The 14328-nt window shown below is 56.9% G+C and overlaps 3 protein-coding genes across 6 annotated transcripts; 2 read left to right on the top strand and 1 right to left on the bottom strand.

Annotated features, from left to right (window-relative positions):
• Positions 1-513: 513 nt before the first annotated feature.
• Positions 514-8280, top strand: LOC123790962 (pre-B-cell leukemia transcription factor 2). 2 transcript variants are annotated; one of them, XM_045795576.2, is made up of 12 exons: positions 514-677; positions 892-1000; positions 1220-1419; positions 3444-3490; positions 4405-4478; positions 4714-4961; positions 5060-5250; positions 5415-5550; positions 5674-5827; positions 6210-6298; positions 6405-6491; positions 6619-8280. In XM_045795576.2, the coding sequence occupies exons 1-12, from the start codon at positions 636-638 to the stop codon at positions 6709-6711; spliced, it is 1470 nt and encodes a 489-aa protein (XP_045651532.2). In that variant the 5' UTR covers positions 514-635; the 3' UTR covers positions 6712-8280. The 2 variants fall into 2 exon arrangements, with proteins under 2 accessions (XP_045651532.2, XP_045651528.1); XM_045795572.2 differs by lacking the exons at positions 3444-3490; positions 4405-4478; positions 4714-4961; ... (4 more) ...; positions 6405-6491; positions 6619-8280 and adding an exon at positions 1647-2413.
• Positions 8281-8415: 135 nt separating this feature from the next.
• On the top strand, positions 8416-11676 carry AGER (advanced glycosylation end-product specific receptor). Of its 2 annotated transcripts, none has more exons than XM_087857948.1 (11): positions 8416-8853; positions 9034-9140; positions 9271-9463; positions 9641-9705; positions 9845-9932; positions 10031-10213; positions 10307-10434; positions 10618-10756; positions 11044-11064; positions 11175-11301; positions 11419-11676. In XM_087857948.1, exons 1-11 carry the CDS (start codon positions 8802-8804, stop codon positions 11513-11515), a joined length of 1200 nt encoding a protein of 399 aa, XP_087714074.1. In that variant the 5' UTR covers positions 8416-8801; the 3' UTR covers positions 11516-11676. The 2 variants fall into 2 exon arrangements, with proteins under 2 accessions (XP_087714074.1, XP_087714073.1); XM_087857947.1 differs by having other exon boundaries at positions 10307-10446.
• Positions 11677-11875: 199 nt separating this feature from the next.
• Positions 11876-14268, bottom strand: RNF5 (ring finger protein 5). Of its 2 annotated transcripts, XM_045795577.1 has the most exons (6): positions 14030-14268; positions 13099-13117; positions 12891-13003; positions 12721-12775; positions 12527-12644; positions 11876-12447 (listed from the first exon to the last, which is right to left on the bottom strand). In XM_045795577.1, the coding sequence occupies exons 1-6, from the start codon at positions 14167-14169 to the stop codon at positions 12350-12352; spliced, it is 543 nt and encodes a 180-aa protein (XP_045651533.1). In that variant the 5' UTR covers positions 14170-14268; the 3' UTR covers positions 11876-12349. The 2 variants fall into 2 exon arrangements, with proteins under 2 accessions (XP_045651533.1, XP_045651534.1); XM_045795578.2 differs by lacking the exon at positions 13099-13117 and having other exon boundaries at positions 14030-14167.
• Positions 14269-14328: the final 60 nt, after the last annotated feature.

Raw genomic sequence — 14328 nt, 5'->3', positions numbered from 1 at the left:
TTGGAGCCACTACTAGGGGTAAATGTGTATGTTTGAGGGCCCAACATCCCTGGTTCTGAGTCCTCTGCTTCCCACTGGAACCATGCTCCTCCCAGTCCCCATAAGTCTTTTGGAAGCTGGGACAAAGGGGAAGGTCAAAGCCTACATCAGGGTCCTCTTAGGAAAGGGACCTGGGAGCGGGAGGGGGGTTCTGAGGAGTAAAACCACTTCCTGTGTAGCTAGTTCCTGTGTTGACAAAAAGAGCTGAAGGGGAGGAGGGGAGTGGAGAGAACAGAGCCGGGGGTTGAGGGTCTACTGAGACATAAGATGAGAAGTCCAAGAGTCCTTCCCCATCATGAACCCCCTCCACTACTGCAGCTGGAGGAGCTTTTCCCAGTCTCTGTGCTCCCCTGGGGCAAGAGAGGTCGAGCAAGCAGTTTGGGTGGGAAAAGAGAACTGGAGGAAGTTGACAGGGATGGGCGGGGCCCGTGGGGGGGCTGACCAGGAACCCAGCTTCCTGCTCAGTACCCAGGCATCCAGCCCCTGGCTCACCCCCACCCCTTCCAGCCCCCACTCCCCTCAGGAACCTAGGGTTCCAGCCCTCCTCCTCCCAAATCCCAGCTACCCCTCCCCCATCAGTTTCTTCCCCCCAGGGGATGGAGACCGAGAGACCCCAGGAAGAAGAGGAAAGTGACCAGGTGAGCTGCGCACTGCACTGGGCTGGGGAGGCTGATACTGGGAGAAAGGGAGGTGAGAGGACCTGGGGCAGAGACGTAGTGACAGGGGACTCGGGGGACTTAGAAGGGCTTGGGCAAACTGAGGCAGGAACAGAGACACAGAGAAAGGAAATGGGCTGTTGGCCTAGCCCCCTGCCCACCACACCCCCGCTTGATTGGACCGGATGTCTCCCAGCATCAAGGCCCCCATCAGGATGAGCATGACTGGCCCCCTGTGAACACCACCAATCGGCCTTGGCGATCTGCTCCTCCGTCCCCTCCTCCTCCAGGGACTCACCACACAGGTACCCTCACCGGCCCAGGGAGCTCCCCGACCTTGGTGCCCACATCCTTCCTGATCCCATTACCAAGGCCCACTCCTTTGTGGGCCCTATCCCCACCTTCTCCTGACTCCCCACTACACCCCCTCAGCTCTGACCCCAAGTGCCTAATCACTTTGCACCACCAACCCACCTGTCTGCCAATTACTCTGGGTCTCTGAGCCCTACCCCTCCTCTCCCCAGCCCTGGGGCCCCGCTCCGCCTCCCTGCTCTCCCTACAGACTGAGCTCCTTCTGGATTTGGTGGCTGAGGCCCAGTCCCGCCGCCTAGAAGAGCAGAGAGCCACCTTCCACATCCCCCAGAACCCCCCAAGCATAGCCCCAGCCCCACTCCGGCCTCTTGAGGACAGAGAACAGCTCTACAGCACTATCCTCAGTCACCAGGTGAGACACCTCCCCAGAAGGCAAGACCCAGACTTCCTGGTCTCTTGGCCCTTGTTGTGTTTTGGGCCCTACCCCTCCTTCTCCCCAGCATCTGCCCCCTTGCCAGGCCTAGTCCCGTCATGCCCATCACAGGTGTCCCCTATACCCCTTTCACCAGCCTTGGCTCCTTTCAAGGCCTGTTCTTCTTAAAACTTGACCAACACCCTCCCTTTCCTCCACTCCTCCAGTGCCAGCGGATGGAAGCCCAGCGGTCAGAGCCCCCCCTACCCCCAGGGGGACAGGAGCTCCTGGAGTTGCTGCTGAGAGTTCAGGGTGGGGGTCGAATGGAGGAGCAAAGGTCCCGGCCCCCCACACATACCTGCTGAGACTTGAGCCCCCCACCAGCCACTCTGCACTGCTGGGGCTCAAAGCTGGGCAGCCCACTGCATCCCCTCAACTCCTGTTTGGCAGGGGCACCAGAGACTGGAGGACCCAGGAGAAATCTCAATATTCATCACCCTCATCCACCCTTCCTGGGAATGGAGGGGGTGAAAGTCCTCAAATCCTGGGAATAGTCAAAGTAGGATGGTCATTTAACTCCCTCCCCCAGTCGGTGGGAGCTTGAAGCAGTGAAAGGATCCCAGCCACTGAGGGACAACCCACCCCCTCCTTTGATCCCACGGAGTGGCTGTAAGTCTCGGTCCTGAGCTGTGAGACACCCTCAGTAGTCTAGCCACTAGGCAGAATCTGAGGGCAGGCCTCCAGCTCCCAAGAAAAGGCAAATCTCCCAAGGTTAGGGTCTGAGAGACAGTTCCACCCTCCTTCCCAGAAAGAAGGGAGAGAGGACATTGCAAAGAGATAGACCATTCTCCCACCCTACCACCAGCACCCCGAGCCCCAGGACTGAGGGGCCTACAGGCTGTGAATGGACACTTAGCACTGCCCACCCTGCCTCCCCACTGCTGCTCTGAGTCTGATGTTTTGGTTGTATGAATAAATGTAATTCTCCTCCGAACTGAAAAAGACTGGTGTTTGGGGCTACAGGGGGAGCGGAGGAGGGGGGAGGAAGGTGAGGCCAGAGGCCGCCTCTCTCCCCAGTCTGGCGGGAGGCCAGCTCCCCTCCCTGGCTGGTTAATTACTGGCTCATTAAGCAGCGGCTGGAGACCTCCCTAATTATACCCCCCAACCCCCCTCTCTTGGTTTCAATTAAGTAGAACAGGGAGGGGAGTCATTAGAACAAGAAATATGAACTGAGCTGTCTGTGAACCCAGGCATTCTAGCGGCCAGAGTCCACAACACCTAGATCCCTAATTCGGAACCCAGGCGGCGGCCCCCTAGCCCCAATAGGCCCAGCTTCCCAGGACGACGACATCCAGCCGTGGGGCCTCCGCATATTTTCCCCGAAGGTCTAGTCTCCTCCCCTCGTCCCCTCTTCCCTCTCCCCTCCTCCACTCGGTCCCAGTTCCTCTGTTTCTGTGTGTCTCTCTCCGCCCCCAGCTCCTCCCTGTTCCTCCTCTCTTCTCCCCTCCTCTTCCTCCCCGGCTCCCCTCCCCCAACCTCCCTCCCTCGCTCCCCCCCTTCTCCCTCCTCCCTCCTCCCTCTCTCTCTCACACACACCCCCGCTTGGGCCTCCTCTCTCTCTCCGGCTCCATTTTCTCCGCCGCCGGGGGCCGGGGTCTCCTGTGGGGGGCCCAGCCGGTACCCCAGGTCTCCCTTCAGGGCCGGGGTGAACCTCCAGGGGGAGCCGGGAGGGGGGAAACGGGTGGGGGCTGGGGCGGAGGGAGCAGCGGCCCCACCGAGTTTGGGGGGGGAAGTAACCAGGCGGGGGGAGGGGCGGAGAAGGGAGGGGGCCTCAGGGCCCCCCCCCAACTATGGACGAGCGGCTGCTGGGGCCGCCCCCTCCAGGCGGGGGCCGGGGGGGCCTGGGATTGGTGGGTGGGGAGCCTGGGGGCCCTGGCGAGCCTCCCGGCGGCGGAGACCCCGGTGGGGGAAGCGGGGGGGTCCCGGGAGGCCGAGGGAAGCAAGACATCGGGGACATTCTGCAGCAGATAATGACCATCACCGACCAGAGCCTGGACGAGGCCCAGGCCAAGTGAGTGCCCCCACCCCGGGACCCTACACAGACCCAGCAGAAGCCCCATTCACAAGCTCTGAATCTTCTGGGAGTCCCCACCCCCACCCCCCACTCCAGGACCCTCTCCAGGATCCTATAGCTCTCTTCTCTCCTTACTCCTGGGAGCCCCACGATAAGCCATCCCTCTCAAACCTCCCTTCACGACAGGACCCTGAAATCTTCAAAGAGGGGAGCCCAGGGTGGTCTCACTGCCCTCCCCCCAACCTCTCACTGACTCCCATATTCCCCTGGAACATCGTTCCACCTCCAGAGAGCCCTGTTCTGGCTCTCAGACTAAGAAACTGCTATGCTGTCTTCCTAACTCTCCACCCAGCCCACCCCCATCCTCTCCAGACCTCAGCCCTCCCCAAAGCTCCTACCACTCCTCTTCACCATGGCCCAGCCTCCAGAGGTCCTCACCCAGCCCTCGGCCCCTGCTCAGCCAGACACTAGGAGCATCAGCCCCCCACCTTGCTCAGTCCCAGGACCCTCCATACACATCTGTATTGAACTCCCCCACCCCCTCTCTGGCACCTCAAACTCTGACTCTTTTCGCAGTCTCCATCTCTTTTCCTCTGAAATATACCTGGTCACCTTTGTGTCAGCAGTCACCCCCAAATTCCCCTTTTAGACCCATTTCCCACAGCCCCGTGCATGCCCACGGTGCCTTTATCTTGCTGCCTGCACCTTCCCTCCATCTTCCTAAAGCCAAGCAGCTTCCCCACATCTCCACATTCCAGGAGCTGATCTCTCCCCAACAACTCCCCCAACTCCATTCTGCCCCCACCCCCACTTTCTACCTCCCTTCTTGTTCCCAGGCTCACCCTCACCCTCATGCCCCCCCCCTCCCCGTTCCTGTAGCTCCTCAACCGTTCTTTCCCCTTCCTCCCAAGGAAACATGCCCTCAACTGCCACCGCATGAAGCCTGCTCTCTTTAGTGTCCTGTGTGAAATCAAGGAAAAAACCGGTACGTGGGTCCCCTCTGATTCCTCACCTCTGGGGACTGAACCCTGTTCTTTACAGGACTCAGGCCAAGAGTTTGACATCTCGGGGCCCTGGGGACAGTAGGGGTTACGGAAGTTGCTAAGGGGAACTGGGGAGGGGACCAAAGCCTGGAAACTTGGGTCTCCAGGAGACACCAGGAGGCCTGAGAGCTGGCTCTGGGTTCCCCGGGTCCCTAAGTTCACTCGCCTGCATGCTAGGCCTCAGCATTCGAAGCTCCCAAGAGGAGGAGCCGGTGGACCCACAGCTGATGCGCCTGGACAACATGCTTCTGGCAGAGGGTGTGGCTGGGCCTGAGAAGGGGGGGGGCTCAGCCGCAGCAGCTGCAGCCGCTGCAGCCTCCGGGGGCGGCGTGTCCCCTGACAACTCCATCGAACACTCCGACTATCGCAGCAAACTTGCCCAGATCCGCCACATCTACCACTCGGAGCTGGAGAAGTACGAGCAGGTGAGGAGACCGGGCCGGAACGGGTGCGAGGAGAGGCCCTGGCGGGGAGCCCCAAGGCCAGAGGGCCCCCTCCTCACAGCGCCCCGGCCCCGCCGCAGGCATGTAACGAGTTCACGACGCACGTCATGAACCTGCTGCGGGAGCAGAGCCGCACCCGGCCCGTGGCCCCCAAGGAGATGGAGCGCATGGTGAGCATCATCCACCGCAAGTTCAGCGCCATCCAGATGCAGCTCAAGCAGAGCACCTGTGAGGCCGTCATGATCCTGCGCTCCCGCTTCCTGGATGCCAGGTGGGGCGCCTTCCCGCTCTTCTCCAAGCCTCTGGGCCACCGCGTTCCTCGCCGCGGTGCTTCCTCGCCGCGGTGCTCCGTGCAGGGCACCCTCTAGCGTGGTGCAGGGTGGAGGCCCTGTGGGGACAGCCGGCCTCCTCACCGCCGCTCTCCCTCCTCCGTAGACGAAAACGCCGCAACTTCAGCAAACAGGCCACTGAGGTCCTCAACGAGTATTTCTACTCCCACCTGAGTAACCCATATCCTAGTGAGGAGGCTAAGGAGGAGCTCGCCAAGAAGTGCGGCATCACTGTCTCTCAGGTACTGGGGAGGCTTGGGGTGGGGGGTGGGTTTCAGGTTAAATGCTCTCTGATTCTCCTGACTGAGGGGCTTACAGGGGGAAAGGTCTCCACCTGACCCTCCTTTCTACTCCATACCCCACAGGTCTCCAACTGGTTTGGCAACAAGCGGATTCGCTATAAGAAAAATATTGGAAAGTTCCAAGAGGAGGCAAACATCTATGCCGTCAAGACGGCCGTGTCAGTCACCCAGGGGGGCCACAGCCGCACCAGCTCCCCAACACCCCCTTCTTCTGCAGGTAGACCCCGCTGCCATCCTGGCTGGCTATCTTGCACACTTCCTGCCTTTGTTTCCACTTCCTGTCTAGGCAGGATCACAGCAGAGAGGGGGCCTTTTGGGGTGAGAGGGACCTAGCTGAGATGGGGTGATGTCGGGGGACAAAGGCCACCCAGCAAAGTTACTTCTGCCTGTCTTCCAGCAAGTGGCCAGGGAGGGAGGGGAAGGCTCAGCAATGGCCTGCTCCTCGGAGTGTTGCAATGTCTTAGGGGTAAGTTGTGCACTGTGGCACACCCCCAGAACTAGTTCAGAGGGCTTTTTGGAAACAGAACTGTGGGGAGTCTCCTGTCTGTCGTCACAGGCTCTGTTACACTCTTCCCTAATTTCCTCTCTGCTCCCCCAAGGCTCTGGCGGCTCTTTCAATCTCTCAGGATCCGGAGACATGTTTCTGGGGATGCCCGGGCTCAACGGAGATTCCTACTCTGCTTCCCAGGTCAGGTGGCCCATCTCCCCTCGAGTAGGGCTTTCCCGAACTTGGTTTCCCTCTCTTCAGGGTATGAGACTCCTCACTGTGTCATACCCTTCTTTGCTGCCTGCAGGTGGAATCGCTCCGACACTCAATGGGGCCAGGGGGCTACGGGGATAACCTTGCGGGAGGCCAGATGTACAGCCCTCGGGAAATGAGGGTGAGTGCAGACCTGACGCTCCCTTTGACCACCTCTCACCTGGACAGGACGGCCTTTCCCCTGGCAGCGTTGTCTCCCACACTGGATTTCCCAGAGCTCTGCCCCAACCGGCTCTCTCTTTTTCCAGGCAAACGGTGGCTGGCAGGAGGCTGTAACCCCATCCTCAGTGACCTCTCCGACAGAGGGACCAGGGAGCGTTCACTCTGACACTTCCAACTGATCTTGCCCCTCAGGGCCACAGGGGTGGGGGTGCACAAGGCGACTCGTGAAGAGGACACAGGCATCCAGAGGACAAACCCCAGACACAGGAGAAGCACAAGACAGAGAAGGGCAAATGGGGTCATCCCTTCCCCAACGAGACTCTCTCAGTGCTGGGGGTGCTGACTACGTGGCAGGGAGAATGGGGTCTCTCTCCCCCTTTTTTCCTTTTTTTCAGTCTTTTTTCTCCCCCTTTCTCTCACACACAAACCATACACCCAGAATCCTGTTGTTCAGATCGCTTTCCTTTTGCTCTACCTGCCATACCATTTTCTGTTTCTGTCTCTTTCCCTGGGCTCCCTCACTCTCCCTCCCCCACCCCACTTATCTGCTCTGGGATCTGTGGAGAAGCCAGCCCTGCCTGACCAGAGATGCCAAAACTGGGGACACAACTTCTGGACAGAGGACATGGGCCGTGAACCCTGTGCCTCCCCACCCCCTGCCCCTCCAGATGGCTTTATTACCTCATACGCAGCTCATCTTAAACCAATAGAATCGCTCGGTGGACGAGAGTGTCTGACTCAGATATCTACCTCGGAGGGAGTTTCTGCTACTTTAGGGAATTGTTGACTGGGCTTTGGGGTTGATTTTTTTTTTTTTTTTTTAAGGAAAGAAACAAAACCCTGGGATCCATCTGTACTTTTTAAATTTTTTTGTTGCTGTTATCGGTTCTTAATTTTTAGTTTGGGGAAGTAGATGTTTTTATAAATATATTGATTTTTTTTTTTTTTTTTATTTCTTGCTTTCCCATGTTAGGGGTGATAGCCAAAGGGGTCATAAGAGAAAGGGGAACAAATAGAATTTGTAAAGAGGCCCACCTGGCTCCAGTCCTGTGCATCAGAAAGTATGTTTAGCAGGGCACCAAGCCTGCCCCCCTAAAATTGCTTCGATGTTCTTTGCTTATGCAGGCAGCTCTCTGCTGTTTGGTGTGGCGGTAGTCAGGGGCTTGCTCTGCTGACCTATCCCCCCTCCCTCCCCCCCCCCACACAACCCTTGGGCAGGGCTGGACTCAGTAATTTCCAGGAAGTGCCACCTTCCCCTGTGAGTGACCCGTCTTTAAATCTTCTTTCTAAACTACTATTTGCAGGCTGGAAGGGGAAGAATGGGGAAGGGGTTATTGCCAAATATGTTAAATGTGGGTTGGGGTGCTTGTATATGTATCTCCCTCAATTTCCCCAGAAACAAGGCATTCTTTTTTCTCAGTACAAAATCGAGGGTGGGGGGAGAGAGGAGGGAGGATACAAAAAGCCAGGTGTGGGGGAAAGTAAAATCACCAATGTCCCATCCTTGGCCAGAACCCCACCATCTGAGCCCCTCAAACATCCTCAGGATTTTACAAGATTGTCCTAGTGGGGAACCTCTCCTGTCAAAGATTCAGGCAGGACTGGAGAGGAGCAGATTAGATATGTGATGGGTGGTGGGCGGGAGGCACGGGCCGGGGGCAGTTCTCGCCTCACTTGTAAACTTGTAGTTTCACAGAAAAGAAGAAAAACCACGCAGTTTTAAATAAAGAAATTTCTTTTTTCCCTGGGTTTAGTTGAGCATTATTTTCAAAAACATGAGAAACCCCAGAATAAAATCTTTCTCTCATAAAGCCCCAAACAGGTGTTTCCCCCGACTCCTCCCAGCCTTGCCCTCACCAGCCAGGTCCCATGGTTCACCCTCAACCCTCCCCAAGGGAAACAGCCAGGCCTGAACCCTGTTGCCCAGCAACCTTACCTAAGCAATATGGGGCTCCAGTCGTCCACCAGGCAAGCCCTCGGTGGACTGATGGAATGAGTTGGGGGTTCTGAGTAATGAGAGATCCGAGGAGGTACACTCCCCACCCCCATGGATGTGGCTATGCCCAGAGACGCAGTGCCTAAGGGTAGGGTGATAATTGTTTCTCCTCGTACCTGAAGGACTCTTGTCCAAGAAGCATGAATTCCTAGCATTCCCTGTGGCGGGACAGGACGGAAAGACGGGGGGTAGGGGAGAGGTACAAGCCCCACCTAGGGCGGTGGCCACAGCACTGAGGGGCAGACAGAACCAGGAGCCTGGGAAGGAAGCAGGATGGCAGCAGGGGCAGCGGCAGGAGCCTGGGTGCTGGTCCTCAGTCTGTGGGGTGAGCCACTCCCCTCACACCAATCCTCCCTGCAGAAAACACTTCATCCCCCTCCCCACATCTGCCCAGAACTTTTCCTGGAGCCCGGGCACTGCTTTTCAAGCTCCCTCACCCATCTTGTCCTAGTTTTGTTAGCTCTCCCTTTCCCACCTACCCCTCCACCATTGTACTGTCTCCCAGGGGCAGTAGGAGGCGACCGAAACATCACAGCCCGGATTGGGAAGCCACTGGTGCTCAACTGTAGGGGAGCCCCCAAGAAACCACCCCAGCAGCTGGAATGGAAACTGGTAAGCAGGGCTCCTGCCACAGCTTCCCCACCTCCAGAGACCAGGGATGATTTCGCTTCCCCACCTCCCCGTCAAACGAGTCCTTTCCCAAAGGACTTGCACTGTTCAGTCCCCTCTCCTCTGTCCCCAGAACACAGGTCGGACAGAAGCTTGGAAGGTCCTGTCTCCTCAGGGAGGCTCCTGGGACAGCGTAGCTCGAGTGCTCCCCAACGGCTCCCTCCTCCTGCCGGCAGTAGGGATCCAGGATGAGGGGACTTTCCGGTGCCGGGCAACAAGCAGGAAGGGAAAGGAGACGAGGTCTGCCTACCAAGTCCGAGTCTACCGTAAGAGTTCCAGGGCCTTCTCCATGGCCCACCTCTCATCTAAGGAAAAGCCTTCAACCCCAGCCCTTGATTCCTTGGCCCTGGTGTGTGAGAACCTGTGACTTCAGCAGCCCCAGTTCCCACACCTGCGTGTGTCTTCAAAGCTGCAGCCTCTGATTGAAATTTTCCCTCCTTCAGAGACTCCTGGGAAGCCAGAAATTATCAATCCTGCCTCTGAACTCATGGCTGGTGTACCCAATAAGGTAGTGGGAGAAAGGGGGGAAGTAGAAAGCAGTCCTGAGAAGAGGAAGGGGGTGTAAGCTCTGTGTGTGTGTGTGTGTGTGTGTGTGTGTGTGTGTAGTCTCTTATTTTCAAAGATGACGAACGTCACTCTTTCCCCAGGTGGGGACATGTGTGTCTGAGGGGGGCTATCCAGCAGGGACTCTTAACTGGCACTCAGACGGGAAACCTCTCATACCTGACGGCAAAGGTAAGTCCCAAAGTCCCCCCTCCCAGCTGCTTTCTTTCTGATTGCTCCCCCACACCCACCCTGGCATATCTTGCCTTGTCTTCCCCTCCCCGCCATAGGAGTGTCTGTGGAGGAAGAGACCAGGAGACATCCTAAGACAGGGCTTTTCACACTCCAGTCCGAGCTGACGGTGATCCCAGCCCAGGGAGGAGCTCCCCACCCCACCTTCTCCTGTAGCTTCAGCCCTGGACTTCCCCGGCGTCGAGCCCTACACACAGCCCCCATCCAGCTCACAGTCTGGGGTGAGTGGAGGCCCTCAGAGAGGGATGAGTAAAGCCCATGGCCACTGGCACCACACACAGGTATAACTCTCAACTTCATGCCCTCTGCCCCAGAGCCTGTGCCTCCGGAGGTCCAAGTGATGGTACAGCCAGAAGGTGGAAAAGTAGTTCTCGGTGGTACCCTGACCCTGACCTGTGAAACCCCTGCCCAGTCCTCCCTTCAAATCCACTGGATCAAGGATGTGAGTGACCTGGTGAGGGGACTGGGAAGTAGACAGACACATCACTGGCAACTAGGACAGGAGGCTCATGGAGAGGCGGACAAGAAGCTGGGAAAGATGACAGACTATCTGAGGATGTGAAGACAAAGACAGGAGTATGGGATGTATGGAGATGTAAGTCTCCTGCCCCCCTTCTTTCCCCAGGGCATACCCCTGCACATTCCCCCCACCCCTGTGCTGCTCTTCCATAAGGTGAAGCTTGAGGACCAGGGAACCTATAGCTGTGTGGCCACCCATCCCAGCCATGAGCCCCAGGAAAGCCCTGCTGTCCATGTCATCATCGGTGAGACCTCTCTCCAAACCCCAGGGATCCTAGGGCTGGGTTAAGGGACAGTGCAGACTCCAGTTCCCTAGCCCATCCTGGCACTGTCCCCAAGAATCACGCCACCCCTCCTCAGTGCAGCCACATCGAGGCCTCCTCTGCCCCAAACCCTCCCAAGAAAGCGGTCCAGCCTATCCCCTCTCTCCTCTGAACTGAAGAAAGGGAAAGACGCCATCAGGGCTCCCACTAAATAGCCTTCTCTCAAACTGAGACCTTCCCTTCTAACTTGCTCTGACTTTGTCTTTCAGAAGCAGACAAGCCAATCGCAGGTGAGGGGCTGGAAGCAGACGAGCCCACGTGACTAGGGGATGGATGGTCAACAAGAAAGGAATGGTGAGTGGTGGGGGCTGGGCCCTCACTTCTCCCCATCTCTCTACAGGCTCTTTGGAAGGGCAGGGACTGGGAACTGTAGCCCTGGCCCTGGGGATCCTGGGAGGCCTGGGGATAGCCGCCCTGCTCATTGGGGCCATCATGTGGCGAAGACAGCGACACCGAAGAGAGGAGAGGTGAGTGGAGAAAACACCTCAGACTTGGGAGCTCCAGGCAGCAAGAAGGGGTGTGGGGGGAGGAATGATGGAGTGCTAGAAACCATGTGCACAATTCTCCCCAATCCCCCTCCCCAGGAAGGCCCCAGAAAACCAGGAGGAAGAGGAGGAGCGTGCAGAGCTGAATCAGTCAGTGGAGCCAGAGGCAGCTGAGAGCAGTGCAGCAGGGCCTTGAGGGGTGCACAGCTAGACCCCAACCGTCAGCCCCCTTTTCTCTTCCCCCTGCTCTGTTCTGGCTCCAGAGCAGTTCTCCCCTGTATAACCTGTACCCCACCTCACCAAACTTGCTTCCACAACCAGAGCCTCCCATAGTGATAAGTAAACACCTTACCCATTTGTTCTCGTGCACATGTATGTGTGTGTGTGTGAGTGTGTGTGTGTGAGATGCCCTCACCCCCTGAATCCTTGAGAGCCTTGAAGAAGAGGAGCTCACCCTCACACCTCCCCACACCAGATATTTACTCAAGTTGGGGAGAAGATGCTCCTGTCCTGGAAGGAAGGAGGTGAGGACAAAGGTGGGCAGAGCTCCCATCAATACATCTCACCTTGTTTATTGAATTTATAATAAAGGAGGTAGTGAGGGGAAGAAAGCACTTGAGAGTCAGAACCCATATTAGACACTGGGGAGAGCGAAATTAAGTTAAATCAATAGGGGGAAAGTAGGGGAGAGTCAGAGGGAGCCTTGCCCATCTTTCAACATCAAATCAATAAACATGGGGGAAAGCAAAGGATCAGGAGAGAGAAGAAACAGACATTCTCTTCTGTCTGTCCTCCTGTCCCAGAGTTGGGAGTTATGACACTACTCAGTGAGTTGAGAGCAGAAGGTTCTCCCATACTCTGCACAGATGCCACTCCTCCTCCTCACCCCCTCCTAGCAAGTGGACAGGGTTGGCCTTAGCCAATAGAAACAGAGGAGTTGGGGAGGAGGGGCCAGGAGTAAGGAAGGGTCAGCAAGGACCCCCAATACTGATTCTCCTCTGGCTGGAGGTGGGCAGGAAGGAGACATAGGTCAAATACTGAGCAGCCAGAAAAAGAAGAAGATGGCGAGAAACAGGAAGAGGGAATCCTGCCAGCTGGAGGCCGGGTGACCCTGTCCCAGATCCACACCTGTAGGAGAGAGGAAAGCTGTGGAAGAAGCATCCACTCCTAGGTTGGGAAGGGGCCTGAGCTGAGGGAAGGCTCTTACCTGTACCCCGACGGAATGGCTCATGGGTGTTGAAGACGGTGGTGAAAAAGCCAAAGGGAAAAGCACCGACACCAAATGAGAAGTGAAAGCCCCCGGTATCGCCAAATGGCTGGAATCCCTAGGGAGGTGGAGAAAGTCAGAGGAGAACTAGGCAGATCTTTGGCAAGGATTGAACACAATCGGGCAAGACTCACCCCTCTGCTCTCTGGAGCTGGTCGCTGGCCCTGAGGGCGGGGTGGAGTTTTCAATCTGAAGAACAGGAGAGGGGCTAGCAATTAGAAACATTCTCTCTCCTTCCACACCCCACTCCCAGGGCAGAAGCCTGCCATCTTCCCTCAGCACCACCCCACCCCCTCTCTCTCACCTGGGGTCCTGGGGCTTCTGGCTCCCTCGCCCATAAAGAGGGACAACCTTTTCTCTGCTGATCCCAGCTTTACACACTGGGCACTCTTGCCGCTCTGGCCGCGTCTCCAGCCACTGAGGGAGAAAATGAAGTGGTTTCCAGTTCACAGCAGGGTCTTTCAACTCCTCAGACCTCCCCATTTCCCTCTTCATCTCCTCTGAGTACGCACCTGATGAAGACAGGGCCAACTGGATGGGGGGAAAAAAAGAAGGTCAAACTAGCTACCGAAAGGCAGATACGGACCCGACCTCACAGAGTCTGATCTCACCCCCTCTTCCCAGGTATTACCTACTGTTTCTTTTCATATTTTTGACAACCTTTACCATGCCAGCCAATATGGCCTTCCCGCTTCTCTGATCTTACAATATGTAAAGCAATATACATCCTCTTCTCCCCCCCGCCACACACACTCACACACCCATCCCCTCCCTTATCTGCCTTTCAACTTAAGTTTTCATGTCTCTTCAACCAGGGCTTTCCAGATCTCTTTCAGCCCCAGCCCCATCCTTGCCCCTATCACTCCCAAACCAAACCCCTTTTACTAACACCTGCCCCCACTACTCCTTTTCCTCTCCTCTATGCTCAATAAAGTCCCTATTTCCACCATCCTTTACCTCTCTGGGTTGCCCCTTCAGTGCCCTTGTACTCAACGTTTGTCATACCACTCCCTACCAATATCTCATCTGAATGTGATCCCACATTCCCTAGGTTTCCCCTACTCAACTAATAAGGCGTGCCTCCCCTAACCTTTGAGTCTAATCTGTTAACGCCTGTACAGCTAAGACCCCTCACTTTCTGGGGTAAGGTGGCTCGGGTCTCACCTGTACAGATGTGCTGTGCCCCCCCGCCCCGCCCCACTTCCTCTTAACACACCCCTCAGCTCCTAGTTCCTTTGACTCTCCGTCCCACGGGTCTCCTCTGTACAGACGTGACCCTCTCGCCCACACATACCCAAAGAGACTAAGTCCCCTCCTCGGGCCTCATCGATGGGGACGTGCCCTCCGATTATCTGTATGATTGTGTGCCACCCCGCCGCCAGCACACCCCCCCCAAGTAAGGAGTTAAGCCCCACTTCTTTTCTCCCCCTCCAGGATTCTCACCAGTACAGGTGGCCACACACACTGACCACAGCTTCCCGAGCAGTCTCCAAACATATATTACATTCGAAGGTCGCGCCCGCCCCGCCCCGCTCGCGGTTTGGCCCTTCGGGGCCCCCGTCCTCCTCCTCTGCGGCTGCCATGGCCGGTTCTGGCTCGCCTTCACGTACCCCCTTAATCCCCCCAAACACACACACACGCCCCAACAACGAGAAACCGCCTCCAGCTCACGATCGTTGGGCGGGCTTCAAGGTTTTCAAGGTTTTCTAAACACTATTGGCCTGAGTGACTGACAATCACAC

The sequence above is a fragment of the Ursus americanus genome, chromosome 32, assembly GCF_024610735.1.
Source record: "Ursus americanus isolate L20-20 chromosome 32, mUrsAme1.1.p, whole genome shotgun sequence".
Taxonomy (NCBI): domain Eukaryota; kingdom Metazoa; phylum Chordata; class Mammalia; order Carnivora; family Ursidae; genus Ursus; species Ursus americanus.
Note: the sequence above shows the minus strand (reverse complement) of the source record. Positions and strands in the feature narration are given on the sequence as shown.

Excerpts from the sequence above, each read along its gene's own strand:
- LOC123790962 (XM_045795576.2), top strand. The coding sequence starts at position 636 with ATGGAGACCGAGAGACCCCAGGAAGAAGAGGAAAGTGACCAG. Across the intron at positions 4,962-5,059 it reads AGCTGGAGAAGTACGAGCAG|GCATGTAACGAGTTCACGAC; the intron begins GTGAGGAGACCG and ends GCCCCGCCGCAG. Across the intron at positions 5,551-5,673 it reads GCGGCATCACTGTCTCTCAG|GTCTCCAACTGGTTTGGCAA; the intron begins GTACTGGGGAGG and ends CATACCCCACAG.
- AGER (XM_087857947.1), top strand. The coding sequence starts at position 8,802 with ATGGCAGCAGGGGCAGCGGCAGGAGCCTGGGTGCTGGTCCTCAGTCTG. Across the intron at positions 9,933-10,030 it reads TCTCATACCTGACGGCAAAG|GAGTGTCTGTGGAGGAAGAG; the intron begins GTAAGTCCCAAA and ends TCCCCGCCATAG. Across the intron at positions 10,447-10,617 it reads TCAAGGATGTGAGTGACCTG|GGCATACCCCTGCACATTCC; the intron begins GTGAGGGGACTG and ends TTCTTTCCCCAG.
- RNF5 (XM_045795577.1), bottom strand. The coding sequence starts at position 14,169 with ATGGCAGCCGCAGAGGAGGAGGACGGGGGCCCCGAAGGGCCAAACCGC. Across the intron at positions 12,776-12,890 it reads CAGAAGCCCCAGGACCCCAG|ATTGAAAACTCCACCCCGCC; the intron begins GTGAGAGAGAGG and ends CCTGTTCTTCAG. Across the intron at positions 12,448-12,526 it reads GCCATTCCGTCGGGGTACAG|GTGTGGATCTGGGACAGGGT; the intron begins GTAAGAGCCTTC and ends TCTCTCCTACAG.